The following is an 18894-nucleotide window of genomic DNA, read 5'->3' as shown; positions in this document are numbered from 1 at the left end:
CCAAGTGAACATGTGCAGCAAATAGTAGCCTTACCCATCCCATCCAGGAATCAGACCCAGGTTCTTTAGGTTGTGAGCCAAGTATCCTACCACAGGGCACAGCACTATATGACCCTTGTGGGTTCAGCACTTAGTTATGATAACGATAATAATCTACCACAGGGTTCATAGACAGCAACCATCCAGGGAGGTACTACCGTCCTACCAAGTGAGTGTAAAACGGAAACCTGTAATTGTTTTACATGATGGTAGGATTGCTGGTGTCTTTTTCTGTCTCATAAATATGCAAGATTTCAGGTATGTCTTGCTACTTCAGCTTACACTTAGGTCACACCTGCACATACATGTACATGTTTATTTATACACACTCATCTGAGTTTTCTTTGATTTTATCTTAATAGTTCTTGGTCTTATTACTTTTCCATTTATATCCATGGGGAAGTGGAATAAGAATCTTTCATCCGTAAGCCATGCGTGTTCTAAGAGTCAACTAAAATGCCAGGAACAATGGGCTAGTAACCCCTTTTCCTGTAATAATTACTAAAAAGAATAAGAAGAAGAAAATTGTCAAAGTGGGAAGTCTGAATGTGTGTGGATGTTGTGCAAATGATAAAGAGATGATTGTGAATGTTATGAATGAGAAGAAGCTGGATGTCCTGGCTTTAATTAAGTGAAACAAAGCTGAAGGGGGTAGGAGAGTTTCAGTGGAGAGGAATAAATACGCTTAGGTCAGGGGTTTCAAATAGAGTTAGAGCTAAAGAAGGAGTAGCAATAATGTTGAAGGATAAGTTATGGCAGGAAAAGAGGGACTATAAATGTATTAATTCAAGGATTATGTGGAGTAAAATAAAGCTTAGATATGAAAAGTGGGTTATAGTAAGTGTATATGCACCTGGAGAAGAGAGAAGTGTAGAGGATATAGAGAGATTTTGGGAAATGTTGAGTGAATGCGTGGGGAGTTTTGAACCAAGTGTGAGAGTAATGGTGGTTGGGGATTTCAATGCTAAAGTGGGAAAAAAATGTTGTGAAGGGAGTAGTAGGTAAATTTGGGGTGCCAGGGGTAAATGAAAATGGGGAGCCTTTAATTGAGCTATGTGTAGAAAGAGGTTTAGTAATAAGTAATACATATTTTATGAAGAAGAGGGTAAATAAATATACAGTGGAACCTCTACTTGCGAATTTAATCTGTTCCATGACCTTGCTCGCAACTGGATTTGCTCGTTTGCAAAATCAATTTTCCTCATTTAAATTAATTGAAATGCAATTAATCTGTTACAGTGGAATTCTGTACTTCAATAATTTTGCTAATATCACCTCTAATATCATCTAATATGACATAATAAACAATATAAATAACATAGAAACCTGATTTATTATTTATTTATTATCACACTGGCCGATTCCCACCAAGGCAGGGTGGCCCGAAAAAGAAAAACTTTCACCATCATTCACTCCATCACTGTCTTGCCAGAAGGGTCCTTTACACTACAGTTTTTAAACTGCAACATTAACACCCCTCCTTCAGAGTGCAGGCACTGTACTTCCCATCTCCAGGACTCAAGTCTGGCCTGCCGGTTTCCCTGAACCCCTTCATAAATGTTACTTTGCTCACACTCCAACAGCACGTCAAGTATTAAAAACCATTTGTCTCTATTCGCTTTTATCAAACACGCTCACGCATGCCAGCTGGAAGTCCAAGCCCCTCGCACACAAAACCTCCTTTACCCCCTCCCTCCAACCTTTCCTAGGCCGACCCCTACCCCGCCTTCCTTCCACTACAGACTGATACACTCTTGAAGTCATTCTGTTTCGCTCCATTCTCTCCACATGTCTGAACCACCTCAACAACCCTTCCTCAGCCCTCTGGACAACAGTTTTGGTAATCGCGCACCTCCTCCTTACTTCCAAACTACGAATTCTCTGCATTATATTCACACCACACATTGCTCTCAGACATGACATCTCCACTGCCTCCAGCCTTCTCCTCGCTGCAACATTCATCACCCATGCTTCACACCCATATAAGAGCGTTGGTAAAACTATACTCTCATACATTCCCCTCTTTGCCTCCAAGGACAAAGTTCTTTGTCTCCACAGACTCCTAAGTGCACCACTCACCCTTTTCCCCTCATCAATTCTATGATTCACCTCATCTTTCATAGACCCATCTGCTGACATGTCCACTCCCAAATATCTGAATACATTCACCTTCTCCATACTCTCTCCCTCCAATCTGATATCCAATCTTTCATCACCTAATCTTTTTGTTATCCTCATAACCTTACTCTTTCCTGTATTCACTTTCAATTTTCTTCTTTTGCACACCCTACCAAATTCATCCACCAATCTCTGCAACTTCTCTTCAGAATCTCCCAAGAGCACAGTGTCATCAGCAAAGAGCAACTGTGACAACTCCCACTTTATGTGTGATTCTGTATCTTTTAACTCCACGCCTCTTGCCAAGACTCTCGCATTTACTTCTCTTACAACCCCATCTATAAATATATTAAACATCCACGGTGACATCACACATCCTTGTCTAAGGCCTACTTTTACTGGGAAATAATTTCCCTCTTTCCTACATACTCTAACTTGAGCCTCACTATCCTCGTAAAAACTCTTCACTGCTTTCAGTAACCTACCTCCTACACCATACACCTGCAACATCTGCCACATTGCCCCCCTATCCACCCTGTCATACGCCTTTTCCAAATCCATAAATGCCACAAAGACCTCTTTAGCCTTATCTAAATACTGTTCACTTATATGTTTCACTGTAAACACCTGGTCCACACACCCCCTACCTTTCCTAAAGCCTCCTTGTTCATCTGCTATTCTATTCTCCGTCCTACTCTTAATTCTTTCAATAATAACTCTACCATACACTTTGCCAGGTATACTCAACAGACTTATCCCCCTATAATTTTTGCACTCTCTTTTATCCCCTTTGCCTTTATACAAAGGAACTATGCATGCTCTCTGCCAATCCCTAGGTACCTTACCCTCTTCCATACATTTATTAAATAATTGCACCAACCACTCCAAAACTATATCCCCACCTGCTTTTAACATTTCTATCTTTATCCCATCAATCCCGGCTGCCTTACCCCCTTTCATTTTACCTACTGCCTCACAAACTTCCCCCACACTCACAACTGGCTCTTCCTCACTCCTACAAGATGTTGTTCCTCCTTGCCCTATACACGAAATCACAGCTTCCCTATCTTCATCAACATTTAACAGTTCCTCAAAATATTCCCTCCATCTTCCCAATACCTCTAACTCTCCATTTAATAACTCTCCTCTCCTATTTTTAACTGACAAATCCATTTGTTCTCTAGGCTTTCTTAACTTGTTAATCTCACTCCAAAACTTTTTCTTATTTTCAACAAAATTTGTTGATAACATCTCACTCACTCTCTCATTTGCTCTCTTTTTACATTGCTTCACCACTCTCTTAACCTCTCTCTTTTTCTCCATATACTCTTCTCTCCTTGCATCACTTCTACTTTGTAAAAACTTCTCATATGCTAACTTTCTCTCCCTTACTACTCTCTTCACATCATCATTCCACCAATCGCTCCTCTTCCTCCCGCACCCACTTTCCTGTAACCACAAACTTCTGCTGAACACTCTAACACTACATTTTTAAACCTACCCCATACCTCTTCGACCCCATTGCCTATGCTCTCATTAGCCCATCTATCCTCCAATAGCTGTTTATATCTTACCATAACTGCCTCCTCTTTTAGTTTATAAACCTTCACCTCTCTCTTCCCTGATGCTTCTATTCTCCTTGTATCCCATCTACCTTTTACTCTCAGTGTAGCTACAACTAGAAAGTGATCTGATGTATCTGTGGCCCCTCTATAAACATGTACATCCTGAAGTCTACTCAACAGTCTTTTATCTACCAATACATAATCCAACAAACTACTGTCATTTTGCCCTACATCATATCTTGTATAGTTATTTATCCTCTTTTTCTTAAAATATGTATTACCTATAACTAAACCCCTTTCTATACAAAGTTCAATCAAAGGGCTCCCATTATCATTTACACCTGGCACCCCAAACTTACCTACCACACCCTCTCTAAAAGTTTCTCCTACTTTAGCATTCAGGTCCCCTACCACAATTACTCTCTCACTTGGTTCAAAGGCTCCTATACATTCACTTAACATCTCCCAAAATCTCTCTCTCTCCTCTGCATTCCTCTCTTCTCCAGGTGCATACACGCTTATTATGACCCACTTCTCTCATCCAACCTTTACTTTAATCCACATAATTCTTGCATTTACACATTAATATTCTCTTTTCTCCTTCCATAACTGATCATTCAACATTACTGCTACCCCTTCCTTTGCTCTAACTCTCTCAGATACTCCAGATTTAATCCCATTTATTTCCCCCCACCGAAACTCCCCTACCCCCTTCAGCTTTGTTTCGCTTAGGACCTGATATATACTCTAAAATGAATAAAGTATGTCATTCATGTAGTGGTATGGGCGGTGTCGGCGGTGGACAAGAGTTGGAGACCAGGCAAAATTCTTCATGAATAATTTTGCTAATGTCATCTATACTGCTTATTTATCTATCACAGTTCATCTAATATGACATAACAGACAATATAAATAACATAGAAACACGATATATACTCTAGAATGAATAAAATATGTCATTACATAACAGGTGGAGGCGGCCACACAGCCATCTAGTGACGGCCCTTTGAAGCTGTCTATTATTATAATTATTATATGTAGTACATTATTATTATATGTGTATTATTATTATTATTTATTTTTTTTTCAACAAGTCGGCCGTCTCCCACCGAGGCAGGGTGACCCAAAAAAAAAAAGAAAGAAAATCCCCAAAAAGAAAATACTTTCATCATCATTCAACACTTTCACCACACTCACACATTATCACTGTTTTTGCAGAGGTGCTCAGAATACAACAGTTTAGAAGCATATACGTATAAAGATACACAACATATCCCTCCAAACTGCCAATATCCCAAACCCCTCCTTTAAAGTGCAGGCATTGTACTTCCCGTTTCCAGGACTCAAGTCCGACTATATGAAAATAAAATAAAATATTATTATACATATTATTATTATTATTATTATTATTGTATTATACTATTATTATTATTATTATTATTATTATTATTATACGTATTGTTATTATTCATATTATTATTATACATATTATTATTATTATCATTATTATTATTATTATTATTATTATTATTATTATTATATAAATTATTTGTAATTTTTATTCACACAAAAATATAAGATTTACTGTTATTCCTTACTGCAATAATTGTATAAATATGTCAACCCATTCACGACTGCATATTGGAATGGACAGTGACGTCATTTGTTTACACTGAAACAGCCAAGCAATGGACCATTTCTCCTAGGTTGAGCTCAATTTCAAGGCACTTTTCGTCATGAAAGCAGTCAAAATCATATCTATTTCTGTAATAGTATATCTTCCATTCTATCAAATGAGACCAAAAAAACGAGAATACAACCATAAAAACCATACGAAAATACCACTAAGGGGTGGCTAATTGTTGAGAAGTGAGCTCCATTATTTATACTTAGATTTCTTTCATTATTATTATTATTATTATTATTATTATTATTATTATTATTATTATCATCATTATTATTATATAAATAACTAGTAATTTTTCATATCTATTTCTGTAATTTATCTTCCATTCTATCAAATGAGACCAAAAAAAACAAGTATACAACCATAAAAATCATTCAAAATTACCACTAAGGGGTGGCTAATTGCTGAGAAGTGAACTTCATTATTTATGCTTAGATTTCTTTCATTTTTGGTGTACATTATATCTTTCCATCATACATTGCCCAAGTTTCAATAACACAGTCCAACAAACAAATGAGATACAATTCCCGAGATCAAGAGCAAGAGCACCTCACCAGTGTCAAGGAATCTGCCTTGAGGTCTGCTCGCTTTTGGAAATTTTGCGCGCGTATGGAAGCAAAAAATCGACCCATCGACTGCTCGTATTTTGGAAAAACTCGCACGTGGACACAGTCGCAAGTAGAGGTTCCACTGTACAAGGTATGATATAGCACGCAATGAAAGTAGTTGGTTAGGTTATGTATTGGTGGATAAAAGGTTGATGGATAGGCTCCAGGATGTACACGTTTATAGAGGGGCAGCTGACATATCGGATCATTATTTAGTTGTAGCTACAGTTAGAGTAAGAGGTAGATGGGAAAAGAGGAAAATGGCAACAACAAGTAAGAGGGAGGTGAGAGTGTATAAACTAAGGGAGGAGGAAGTTCGGGTTAGATATAAGCAACTACTGGCAGAAAGGTGGACTGGTGCAAGTATGAGCAGTGGGAGGGTTGAAGAGGGTTGGAATAGCTTTAAAAATGCAGTATTAGAATGTGGGGCAGAAGTTTGTGGTTGTAGGAGGGTGGGTGCAGGAGGAAAGAGGAGTGATTAGTGGAATGATGAAGTAAAGGGTGTGATAAAAGAGAAAAAGTTAGCTTATGCGAGGTTTTTACAAAGCAGAAGTGTTATAAGAAGAGTGTAGAGTACACCTACCATCCGACTGACGTCCTGCTCGACTTACGACCACTCGACTTATGACCGTGTTTTTTATGCCAAATTTCTGGGAAATAAACAACTATTTGTGTTGTACACAGTGTTTATCCTAAACCTTACAGTATAAAATACAGTACTAACAGCATAAAAAGTAAAGTAAAACATGAAATACGAAAATAAAACAATAAAATAAAGTCATTACAAAAATGTTTTGTTGATATTCAGTAGTAAAGTTCGACTTACAACCATTTCGACTTAAGACTGGTTTCTCGGAACCGAATTCGGTCGTAAGTCGGATGGTAGGTGTATATGGAGAGTAAAAGAAAGGTGAAGAGAGCGGTGAGAGTGTGCAAAAGGAGAGCAGATGATAGAGTGGGAGAGGCACTGTCAAGAAATTTTAATGAAAATAAGAAAAACTTTTGGAGTGAGTTAAACAAGTTAAAAAAGCCTAGGGAACAAGTGGATTTGTCAGTTAAAAACAGAGTAGGGGAGTTAGTAGATGGGGAGACGGAGGTTTTGGGTAGATGGCGAGAATATTTTGAGGAACTTTTAAATGTCGAGTAAGAAGGGGAGGCAGTAATTTCATGCATTGGACAGGGAGGTATGCCATCTTTAAGGAGTGAAGAAGAACAGGATGTGAGTGTGGAGGAGGTGCGTGAGGCATTACGTAGAATGAAAGGGGGTAAAGCAGCGGGAACTGACGAGATCATGACAGAAATGTTAAAAGCAGGGGGGGGGGGCGTATAGTGTTGGAGCGGTTGGTATTTTTGTTTAATAAATGTATGAAAGAGGGGAAGGTACCTAGAGATTGGCAGAGAGCATGTATAGTCCCTTTATATAAAGGGAAGGGGGACAAAAGAGATTGTAAAAATTATAGAGGAATAAGTTTACTGAGCTATAGGTAGTAGGTTGGTAGACAGCAACCACCCAGGGAGGTACTACCGTCCTGCCAAGTGAGTGTAAAATGGAAGCCTGTAATTGTTTTACATGATGGTAGGATTGCTGGTGTCCTTTTTTCTGTTTCATAAACATGCAAGATTTCAGGTATGTCTTGCTACTTCTACTTTTACTTAGGTCACACTACACATACATGTACAAACATATATATACACACCTGGAGTACCTGGAGAGAGTTTCGGGGGTCAACACCCCCGCGGCCCGGTCTGTGACCAGGCCTCCTAGTGGATCAGAGCCTGATCAACCAGGCTGTTGCTGTTGGCTGCACGCAAACCAACGTACGAGCCACAGCCCGGCTGGTCAGGAACCGACTTTAGGTGCTTGTCCAGTGCCAGCTTGAAGACTGCCAGGGGTCTGTTGGTAATCCCCTTTATGTATGCTGGGAGGCAGTTGAACAGTCTCGGGCCCCTGACACTTATTGTATGGACTCTTAACGTGCTAGTGACACCCCTGCTTTTCACTGGGGGGATGTTACATCTGGGTTTTCTTATATTTTCTTTCTTGTTCTTGTTTATTTCTTCTTACCTCCATGGGGAAGTGGACCAGAATTCTTCCTCCGTAAGTCATGCGTGTTATAAGAGGCGACTAAAATGAAGGGAGCAAGGGGCTAGTAACCTCTTCTCCTGTATATATTACTAAATATAAAAGAAAAAACTTTCGTTTTTCTTTTTGGGCCACCCCGCCTCGGTGGGATACGGCCGGTGTGTTGAAAGAAGAAAAGAAGTTTACTGAGTATACCAGGAAAAGTGTACGGTAGGGTTATATGTAATTGAAAGAATTAGAGGTAAGACAGAATGTAGGATTGCGGATGAACAAGGAGGTTTTAGAGGGGGTAGGGGATGTGTAGATCAAGTGTTTACATTGAGGCATATATGTGAACAGTATTTAGATAAAGGCAGGGAAGTTTTTATTGCATTTATGGATTTAGAAAAGGCATATGATAGAGTGGATAGGGGAGCAATATGGCAGATGTTGCAAGTGTATATGGAATAGGTGGTAAGTTACTAAATGGTGTAAAGAGTTTTTATGAGGATAGTGAGGCTCAGGTTAGGGTGTGTAGAAGAGAGGGAGACTACTTCCCGGTAAAAGTAGGTCTTAGACAGGGATGTGTGATGTCACCATGGTTGTTTAATATATTTATAGATGGGGTTGTAAAAGAGGTAAATGCTAGGGTGTTCAGGAGAGGGGTGGGATTAAATTATGGGGAATCAAATACAAAATGGGAATTGACACAGTTGCTTTTTGCTGATGATACTGTGCTTATGGGAGATTCTAAAGAAAAATTGCAAAGGTTACTGGACGAGTTTGGGAGTGTGTGTAAAGGTAGAAAGTTGAAAGTGAACATAGAAAAGAGAAAAATTGGATATCAAATTGGGGAGGAGGATTATGGAAGAAGTGAATGTTTTCAGATACTTGGGAGTTGACGTGTCGGTGGATGGATTTATGAAGGATGAGGTTAATCATAGAATTGATGAGGGGAAAAAAGGTGAGTGGTGCATTGAGGTATATGTGGAGACAAAAAACGTTATCTATGGAGGCAAAGAAGGGAATGCATGAAAGTATAGTAAGTAGTACCAACAGTCTTATATGGGTGTGAAGCTTGGGTTGTGAATGCAGCAGTGAGGAGGCAGTTGGAGGCAGTGGAGGTGTCCTGTCTAAGGGCAATGTGTGGTGTAAATATTATGCAGAAAATTTGGAGTATGGAAATTAGGAGAAGGTGTGGAGTTAATAAAGGTATTAGTCAGAGGGCTGAAGAGGGGTTGTTGAGGTGGTTTGGTCATTTAGAGAGAATGGATCAAAGTAGAATGACATGGAGAGCATTTAAATCTGTAGGGGAAGGAAGGCGGGGTAGGGGTCATCCTCGAAAAGGTTGGAAGGAAGGGGTAAGGGAAGTTTTGTGGGTGAGGGGCTTGGACTTCCAGCAGGTGTGCGTGAGCGTGTTCGATAGGAGTGAATGGAGATGAATGGTATTTGGGACCTGACGATCTGTTGGAGCGTGAGCAGGGTAATATTTAGTGAAGGGATTCAGGGAAACCGGTTATTTTGATATAGCCGGACTTGAGTCCTGGAAATGGGAAGTACAATGCCTGCACTCTAAAGGAGGGGTTTGGGATATTGACAGTTTGGAGGGATATGTTGTGTATCTTTATACGTATATGCTTCTAAGCTGTTGTGTTCTGAGCACCTCTGCAAAAGCAGTGATTATGTGTGAGTGAGGTTAAAGAGTTGAGTGATGAAAGTATTTTCATTTTGGGGATTTTCTTTCTTTTTGGGTCACCCTGCCTCAGTGGGAGATGGCAAACTTGTTAAAAAAAATGTATATATATATATGTATATATATGTATATAAAGTTCCCCATGGGTAAGTTAAGAAAAATCCTTCCTCCATAAGCCATGCATGCCATAGGAGGTGACTAAATTGTCAGGAGCAAGGGTTAGTAACCCTATCTCCTGTATAAATTACTAAATGTGAAAAGAAGAAAAACCGTATGTAAACATTTTTTCTTTTTCGGGTCACCCTGCCTTAATGGGAGATGGCTAGTGTGTTAATAAAATACATTTTTTTTTTTTTTCCAACAAGTCGGCCGTCTCCCACCGAGGCAGGGTGACCCAAAAAAAGAAAGAAAATCCCCAAAAAGAAAATACTTTCATCATCATTCAACACTTTCACCACACTCACACATTATCACTGCTTTTGCAGAGGTGCTCAGAATACAACAGTTCAGAAGCATATACGTATAAAGATACACAACATATCCCTCCAAACTGCCAATATCCCAAACCCCTCCTTTAAAGTGCAGGCATTGTACTTCCCATTTCCAGGACTCAAGTCCGACTATATGAAAATAACATTTATTTATGTGTTTATTTATTTATTACCATATTGCATTACAGATTAAAAGTAGTACCATATATGTGATCAGTTGTCATGGATAGACAAAATTTCACGTCAGAATAATATAAATAGGCTATCTAAATTTTTAATTGTCATGGATAATGTCAATAAGTGATCATTAATAATAACTAATGTAATGCAGAGATTTAGTAGGTTGGTAGACAGCATCCACCCAGGGAGGTACTACTGTCCTGCCAGGTGAGTGTTAAACAGAAACCTGTAACTGTTTTACATGATGGCACGATTGCTGGTGTCTCTCTTTTCTGTCTCATAAACACGCTGGATAACAGGTATATCTTTCTACTTCTACTTATGTCATACTACACAGGCATGCACATGCATATATATACATACACACATCTAGGTTTTTCTTCTTTTTCTTAACAGTTCTTGTTCTAATTTATTTCCTCTATTTTCCATGGGGAAGTGAAGAAGAGTCATTCCTCCATAAGCCATGCGTGCCATATAAGGCAACTAAAATGCCGGGAGCAGTGGGCTAGTAACCCCTTCTCCTGTAGAAAATACACTACTAAAAAAGAGAAGAAGAAAAACTTTATAGTACTGGCAGGCCAGACTTGAGGCCTGGAGATGGGAAGTACAGTGTCTGCACTCTGAAGGAGGGTTATTAATGTTGCCGTTTTATAACTTTAGTGTAAGCACGCCTCTGACAAGACAGTGATGGAGTGAATGATGATGAAGGTTTTTCTTAGGGCCACCTTGCCTTGGTGGGCGATGGCCGATGTGTTAATAAAAAAAATAATTTTTAACTAGTTTTTTCTTTAGTGTTATTTGATATCTGATATTTAGATAAATAAGAAATTTTGTCTTAGAACAGACATGCTTCTTATGTGTATAATTGTTTGTAACTGTGCAAATATTTATTCTATATGTATGTATTACAGTTATATATTGGTATTCGTATGAGAAGATGAAAAAAATTGCGAATCAGCGGCAGCCAACGACCAACTTCTCACTGTTTGCTGGGGCTGTTTCTGGAGGGGTGAGTTTTTTTTTTCCCCATGCTGGTGCAGTAGATGTTATCATTAGCAGTTCTTTTAGTAATGATTTAGGTACCATCTTTCAATGCTGTTACTTTTAAGAATACTTGCAGTTACTAATCCTAGAAACATATTCAAAGAAATTGTATGATGTGTCAATTTGGACACTTGGGGATTTTCAACATAACAAAGTAAAAAACTTTTAATGCATGAATAAAAAAAAAATCATTGGAATACTGTGCATGAATAAATTAGGTACTCAATAATGTCTGCAGTAACCCTCTTTCAAATTATATAGTATTGTATGTACAAGTATTTAAAGTAGATGTTAAACAAGTAAATGTAAAATCTTGCAACACAGGAATACAGATACAGGTATGCAGCCCTTCACATTGCTACAAACAAGACAATATTCTATAATACCTCACTAAAATAATCCAGTGTCTCCATCATTATTTATGTTCTTCTCTAAGCATCATGTTAAAATACTTATGGAACTTAGTTATGCATAATAACAATGCTCAGTTTCACATTAAGAAAACATTGTATCAGCATCCCTGGTCCTGGATTGTTCATCATGTTGCCAGAAGATATAAAAAATTTCTGGGATTAGTGAAGAGGCCTTCAAGAGAAAACTGGACAAGTATCTCCACCAAGTGCCAAATTAACCAGTACTTGTCTGGTTGACCAGGCAAGCACCAGACAAGCCTGGCCCAGGGCCAGGCTCTGGGAGTAGAAGACTCAAAACTCACCAGAGATGTATATAAATAATTTTTGAGATAAACAGTAAGTTTTGCATTCATAGAAACACTAGGCAGTTACAAGAAAATTGTTTTAATTTCAAAATTTTGAAGGCAATGAATCATTATTTGCTTTTTACCATTAGTGCTTATAAGGAAGAGTAGGACCACATGATTTACTACAATAAAACATTTTTTTTTCTTATTTCAGATTGCAGGAACGCTGACTCTCCCACTGGATGTAATCAAGACACACCGACAAATAGAAATTGGTGAGAAGGAACTTTTTTCAGGTTAGATTTACATACCATCTTTGGACAAAACTTCTTGTTACAAAGAAATAATGTTATGATACATTTTTAACTTGACATGTTCTTTCAGCCTAGGTAGTAGGTTGGTAGACAGCAACCGCCCAGGGAGGTACTACCGTCCTGCCAAGTGAGTGTAAAACGAAATCCTGTAATTGTTTTACATGATGGTAGGATTGCTGGTGTCCATTTTTTCTGTCTCATGAACATGCAAGATTTCAGGTACGTCTTGCTACTTCTACTTACACTTAGGTCACACTACACATACATGTACAAGCGTATATATACATACCCCTCTGGGTTTTCTTCTATTTTCTTTCTAGTTCTTGTTCTTGTTTATTTCCTCTTATCTCCATGGGGAAGTGGAACAGAATTCTTCCTCCGTAAGCCATGTGTGTTGTAAGAGGCGACTAAAATGCCGGGAGCAAGGGGCTAGTAACCCCTTCTCCTGTATATATTACTAAATTTGAAAGGAGAAACTTTCGTTTTTCCTTTTGGGCCACCCCGCTTCGGTGGGATATGGCCGGTGTGTTGAAAGAAAGATGATGTACTTTCAAATTGTTTACAGTTGCTGGGTATTTTATGTGTTGTTTTTAAATTAAATGAGATGAAATAAACAGGATGCAGAAACAATTATATATATATTTTTTTTTTCAACAAGTCTGCCGTCTCCCACCAAGGTATTAAATGTCCTTAAAAAGGAAAAGAAACCTTAGTAGAATTAACCCTTTCAGGGTCCAAGGCCCAAATCTGGAGTCACGCACCAGTGTCCAAGAATTTTCCAAAAAAAAAAATTGTTATTTTTTCTTATGAAATCGTAGAGAATCTTTTTGTGAAGGTAATAAAACAAAAAGTACGAAATTTGGTGGAAAATTGACGAAATTATGCTCTCGCGAATTTTGATGTGTCAGCGATATTTACGAATCGGCGATTTTGCCGACTTTGACTCCCATTTTAGGCCAATTACATTATTCCAATCAACCAAATTCTTAGCTATTTCACTAGTATTACTTCTATCGATTGAGCACAAGAAATCGCCAAGTCAACTGTTTCAACTACAAAATAAAGTGATCGGAAATTGTTAATTTGGCCAATTTAACACAAAGTTCAAAATATTCTAATTTCAAAATAGGGTCCAGAATGAACAATGTAGGCATTCCTGGCACTAAACTAACATTTCCTCTGTTCATTAGTTATGTTTTGAGGCTTTACAAATAAATTCCATTTTGATTTTTTATTCACATAATGAATTTTTATTCACACCAAAAAATAGAAGATTTACTGTTATGCAATACTGTAATAATTGTATAAATATCATCACCATATTTGTGAATGTATATTAGACCCACCAGCTGATGTGTATTAGACGTATGAGGTCGTTTGTTTACTCTTGAATATCGGCAAAAATTTAACATTTCTGCTACTTTGAGCTCAGTTTCAAGCCATTTCCAGTGCTAAAACCAATCAAAATCATCTCTATTTCTGTAATATGTCTTCCATTCTATCAAATGAGACCAAGAAATCGCAAATACAACTATAAAAAACATAAACACTGCAAAGTTGCTGTTTTAATCGAAAAATCATGATTTCATTTTTTTTCTCTCATTATACACAGTGTGCTGCAGGATCTGTTTTATGTGGTGCACACATACCACATAGATGTATTCTCTCATATCTAGGCCCAAATGTACCACTCACAGTTTATCAGAGTGAGCTGAGCTCATGGCGTAGATCTACGGTTTGGACCCTGAACGTAAAGCCGTAGATCTACGGGACGGACCCTGAAAGGGTTAAAGATTGTATCAAGTATAATTCATAGGTGATTGGACAGTTGATATTTTCTAATGAATAATATATATTCTCAGTGTGTCTACATTAAGTTGGGGCATTACAAATTGCTGAGATAATACAGATAGTGATATTTCTCCATAGAAGCAGCCAGGAGCAGCAGCATGGTGCACCCACTAGGGAACTTGGATTTTTTGTTTTTGTTTTTAGGGGACTACTGTATAAATAAATATATGAACTGTTGGTATATTTAAAACTCCTTTTGCCCTTGTGCTTTCCTTCAACATTACTTCTCTTTTTACCTCTAATGTCAAATACTGCTTTGCCTTGTAGCACAGAATACTAACCTGTGAGAGTTTAACACTATCCATGATTATAATAATAATACTGTAATAACAATAATGCTGGTGAAATAAATAACAAGAAACATACACAATGAAAATATAACCCAATTAATGTTTCACTCCATCTTGGGTCATTGTCACATCACATCACTAATGAGTATACTATACAGCGATATCTTTTTAGAAATAAAGAAAAAATTATACATTTTATAGTACACTTTTTTTTTTTTTTTAACAAGTTGGCTGTCTCCCACCGAGGCAGTACACATGTAAAGAAAAAATTATATGTTTCATAGTACACATGTAAAGAAAAAATTACACATTTCATAGTACACTAAGTGGTCATATACAGCATACTGTATATATGAGCTTCATAAAATATGAATCAGAAAATCTACAATACAAAATGCTATTGTTGTTGTTATTTTAAAAATTTCACATTTCTTGAGCTATTTTTACCAATGTAAATATAAGCATCTTTCTTCTTCTCTCAAACCAGCCATATCCCACCAAGGCAGGGTGGCCCAAAAAGAAAAATGAAATGTCGGAAGCAAGGGGTTACTAGCCCCTTGCTTCCGATATTTTAGTCGCCTCTTACAACATGCATGGCTTACAGAGGAAGAATTCTGTTCCACTTCCCAATGGAGATAAGAGGAAATAAACAAGAACAAGAACTAGAAAGAAAATAGAAGAAAACCCAGATGGCTGTGTATGTACTATATGCTTGTACATGAATGTGTAGTATGACCTAAGTGTAAGTAGAAGTAGCAGGACATACTAGAAATCTTGCATCTTTATGAGACAGAAAAAAGGACACCAGCAATCCTAACATCGTGTACAGGCTTTCATTTTACACTCACTTGGCAGGACAGTAGTACCTCCCTGGGCAGTTGCTGTCTACCAACCTACTACCTAGAAAATATAAGCATATGGTACCACAAATATATGATCATAAACAGAATATAAATGTATTTAGTAAAAAACTTAACTGAAAACCGTTTCATAATTACAACAAGGTACACAGCATCCACCCAGACTTGTGTTACACAGACCATACTGATTGCAGGGATGAATTTTCCTTGCATAAAGTGAATTATCAGAAAGAATTAGGGGGTATTTCATTTATATAAATGAATTTGCGTACGAATAATGTACTTTAACATGTATTATTAATATTGCTAATAGGTGTTTAATGTCTGTACAGCTAACTTCAGGAGTTCTGGATCAACCAGGCATATGCTAAAGAACATATACACCCAGCAAGGAATAAAGGGCTTGTTCTCAGGATTGGTGCCACGCTTAGCAAAAGTGATGCCAGCATGTGCCATAATGATCTCTACGTATGAATATACAAAAAGGTTCTTTAGAAATCGTAATCAGTTAGATACTATTGAATAGTAAAGTGCTATCTTTGTCTTATGTAAAATATTATTGTCAGTACGTGTATTATAATTGTTATTGAAGATATGATTGAAACTATATGCTCAGTACTTTTAAGGTAAAAGAAATACTGGACTGTATATTGTAATGTGTATTTTTTATATAATTATGCATTGCTAATTTTATTTTTGTTGTGATTGTAAATTACATGAAATAATATGGTAACTGGGTGGTGCATTGAGGCATCTATGGATACAGAATGTTATCCATGGAGGAAAAAATGGGAGTATAGTGATACCAACACTTTTATGTGGGTGTGAAGCATGGGTTGTGAATGTTGCAGCCAGGAAGAGGCTGGAAACAGCGGAGATGTCGTGTCTGAGGGCAATTTGTGGTGTAAATATTATGAAGAAAATTCATAGTTTGGAGATTAGGAGGTGTGAAGTTACTAGAAGTATTATCCAGAGGGCTGAGGAGGGGTTGTTCAGATGGTTTGGAAATTTAGAGGGTGGTGCAAAATAGGATGACTTGGAGGGTATATAAATCTGTAGTGGAGGGAAGGCAACATAGGGGTCATCCTAGGAAAGGTTGGAGAGGGGGGGTTAAGGAGGCTTTGTGTGCAAGAAGATTGGACATCCAGAAAGTGTGGGTGAACATAAGGATGGTGAAGGTGTTTATTCTTTTTTTGGGTCACTCTGCCTCGGTAGGTGATGGCCAGTGTATTAAAAAAAAAATAGCCCAGAATGATCTTTCTGTTCCCTTTACACAAATGTTTATACTAGTTTTTATGAGAACTCTTTCTAGCACAGTTATACTATGCAATATTATGATGTGTATGTTACTTCTGTCATTGTTGGAGGAGGCACATTTTCTTTTGAGAAAAGATGAGTGTAATATTCACATGTTGTGAAGAAAGGTCCTGTTATTGTAGTTAATCAGTTACATACATATATGCACAATCTCTGTTTTATATAGATACAGTGGCCAGTAACATTGTTTATATGTTTGTACAAATGTACAAGTATCATTCATACTTAATTGCTGCTTCCATTATTTCTGTACTCATTTTCCCAGTGACTAAATTGGTTTAAAGATAATTTACATGCTATTTTATTAATACAGTTTTTTTGTAATGTTAAAATTTTGCACTTTGAAGGAGCTTAAGTAAAACCCAGGCTATACTAAAATTTTAAAATTATAATGAGAATATTGTCATTTAGCATGATATTTGCACTGTTTTCCTAAGTTGATTTAATAATAGTTCTTGTTATATGATTCAACACTACCACATTTACAGCATTCACTTGGGTTATAAGCTAATAATCTTAATATTATTGCTTGATTATGCCGTCTTCACTTGTGGTTTACTTTGAAACTTCTTTTGCTATATTGTCTGAAACTATTAAATAATCTTGAGTCTAATGTATCTTTTTCTTACCACAATTGACTTTCTCGTCTTGCTTGTAATTGCATTTCTGTTCTCCTGTGTGTGAAATCTGTTTAGCATAAATATTCAAATTCTGTAAACTTTTTCATAAATTCATGTAATTTCTGTACATTCCACAAATATTTTTAACTTAAACATTAATTGTTTATTCAATATTTTTGGGTAGTGTATATGTTTGCTTGGTATAGGTGTGGTAAGTTCCTATTGGCTTGGTACAGTTTGATAAAAAAAAATTATTTTTACCAGTGTTGACATGTTGATGGCAGGCAGTGGTGGTGGTGGTAGCTTATGCTGCTTGCTGCGTATTTGTATAGGTATTGTGAAGGGCCACATCAACACTCTTCATATTCACTTAAATAGGCAACAGCAGTTGGAATCTCGGGTAAGTTTTTTTTTTTTAAAAGCTTATTTTCAAAAGATTTGTTTTGCTTTCTAGGATATCCAAGGAACTTAGCCCGATATTTTCCATATATTCTTCACTCCATATATTATTCATGCACAAGTGTTGATGCATGCTTGAATTTTTACATAAGATCCATCACTCTGACAATAGCGGCACTACCAACAGTCCCAGTGGATTGGTGAGAGTGGAAAAATGTGTTATGTGACTAAGACATCAATATAACTTATGACATCATGTTTGGCTTCAGGGCAAAGCTTTGGTTGTGATTTAAAAAGTTTTATTGAAGGGAAAGTGAGAGATAGTGGTTTAGGATGAGGCAATTTTCCATGGTATAGGGAAGTGTCACTTTTGTCTTATCTGACGTAGATCTGATTCATTTAGAGGTCGGTTCCAGTTCTAATACACCCGTGGATGCCTAACCACAGATGTACAGTATAGTGCATGGATATGAAGCACCAATATTAAAATCATTACATAATCAGAGTATCATCTAAGCAAGATCTACACTCAGGAGATACTTTCCCGTTTCCTGATGAATAAGCCAGGCACCACATCCACCTAAACTTTGGGGTCCAGTCCCTGGACCCATTATGTATCTCTGTAATCTTTTGACTACCACCCACAGGATGAGTATGGGATGCATAATAAAGATATTAAACTAACAACTACCTACTTTTATTAAGTCTGAATATATTTAACCTTTTATTTCTTGAAAATATGTTATCTTTTTAGTGAACTTTTTTTGTTTTTTTCAACAAGTCGGCCGTCTCTCACCGAGGCAGGGTGACCCAAAAAGAAAGAAAATCCCCAAAAAGAAAATACTTTCATCATCATTCAACACTTTCACCTCACTCATACATAATCAGTTTTTGCAGAGGTGCTCAGAATACAACAGTTTAGAAGTATTTACATATAAAGATACACAACATATCCCTCCAAACTGCCAATATCCTAAACCCCTCCTTTAAAGTGCAGGACTCAAGTCCGGCTATATAAAATAACTGGTTTCCCTGAATCCCTTCACTAAATGTTAC

The 18894-nt window shown here is 37.3% G+C and overlaps 1 protein-coding gene across 2 annotated transcripts in view; it reads left to right on the top strand.

Moving 5' to 3' along the window:
• Positions 1-17432, top strand: part of LOC128684529 (mitochondrial glutathione transporter SLC25A40) — a 40671-nt gene extending 23239 nt beyond the window's left edge. Inside the window, exons 5-7 of one of the 2 annotated variants that reach the window (XM_070096498.1) lie at positions 11355-11452; positions 12402-12462; positions 15835-17432. In XM_070096498.1, the coding sequence (XP_069952599.1) occupies positions 11355-11452; positions 12402-12462; positions 15835-16028 (353 nt within the window). In that variant the 3' untranslated portion in view covers positions 16029-17432. Of the gene's footprint in view, positions 1-11354; positions 11453-12401; positions 12484-15834 lie in introns of both variants that reach the window. The other variant, XM_070096493.1, reaches the window with a different exon arrangement.
• Positions 17433-18894: the final 1462 nt, after the last annotated feature.

This window comes from Cherax quadricarinatus, chromosome 4, assembly GCF_038502225.1.
Source record: "Cherax quadricarinatus isolate ZL_2023a chromosome 4, ASM3850222v1, whole genome shotgun sequence".
NCBI classification, from domain to species: Eukaryota; Metazoa; Arthropoda; class Malacostraca; order Decapoda; family Parastacidae; genus Cherax; species Cherax quadricarinatus.
Note: the sequence above shows the minus strand (reverse complement) of the source record. Positions and strands in the feature narration are given on the sequence as shown.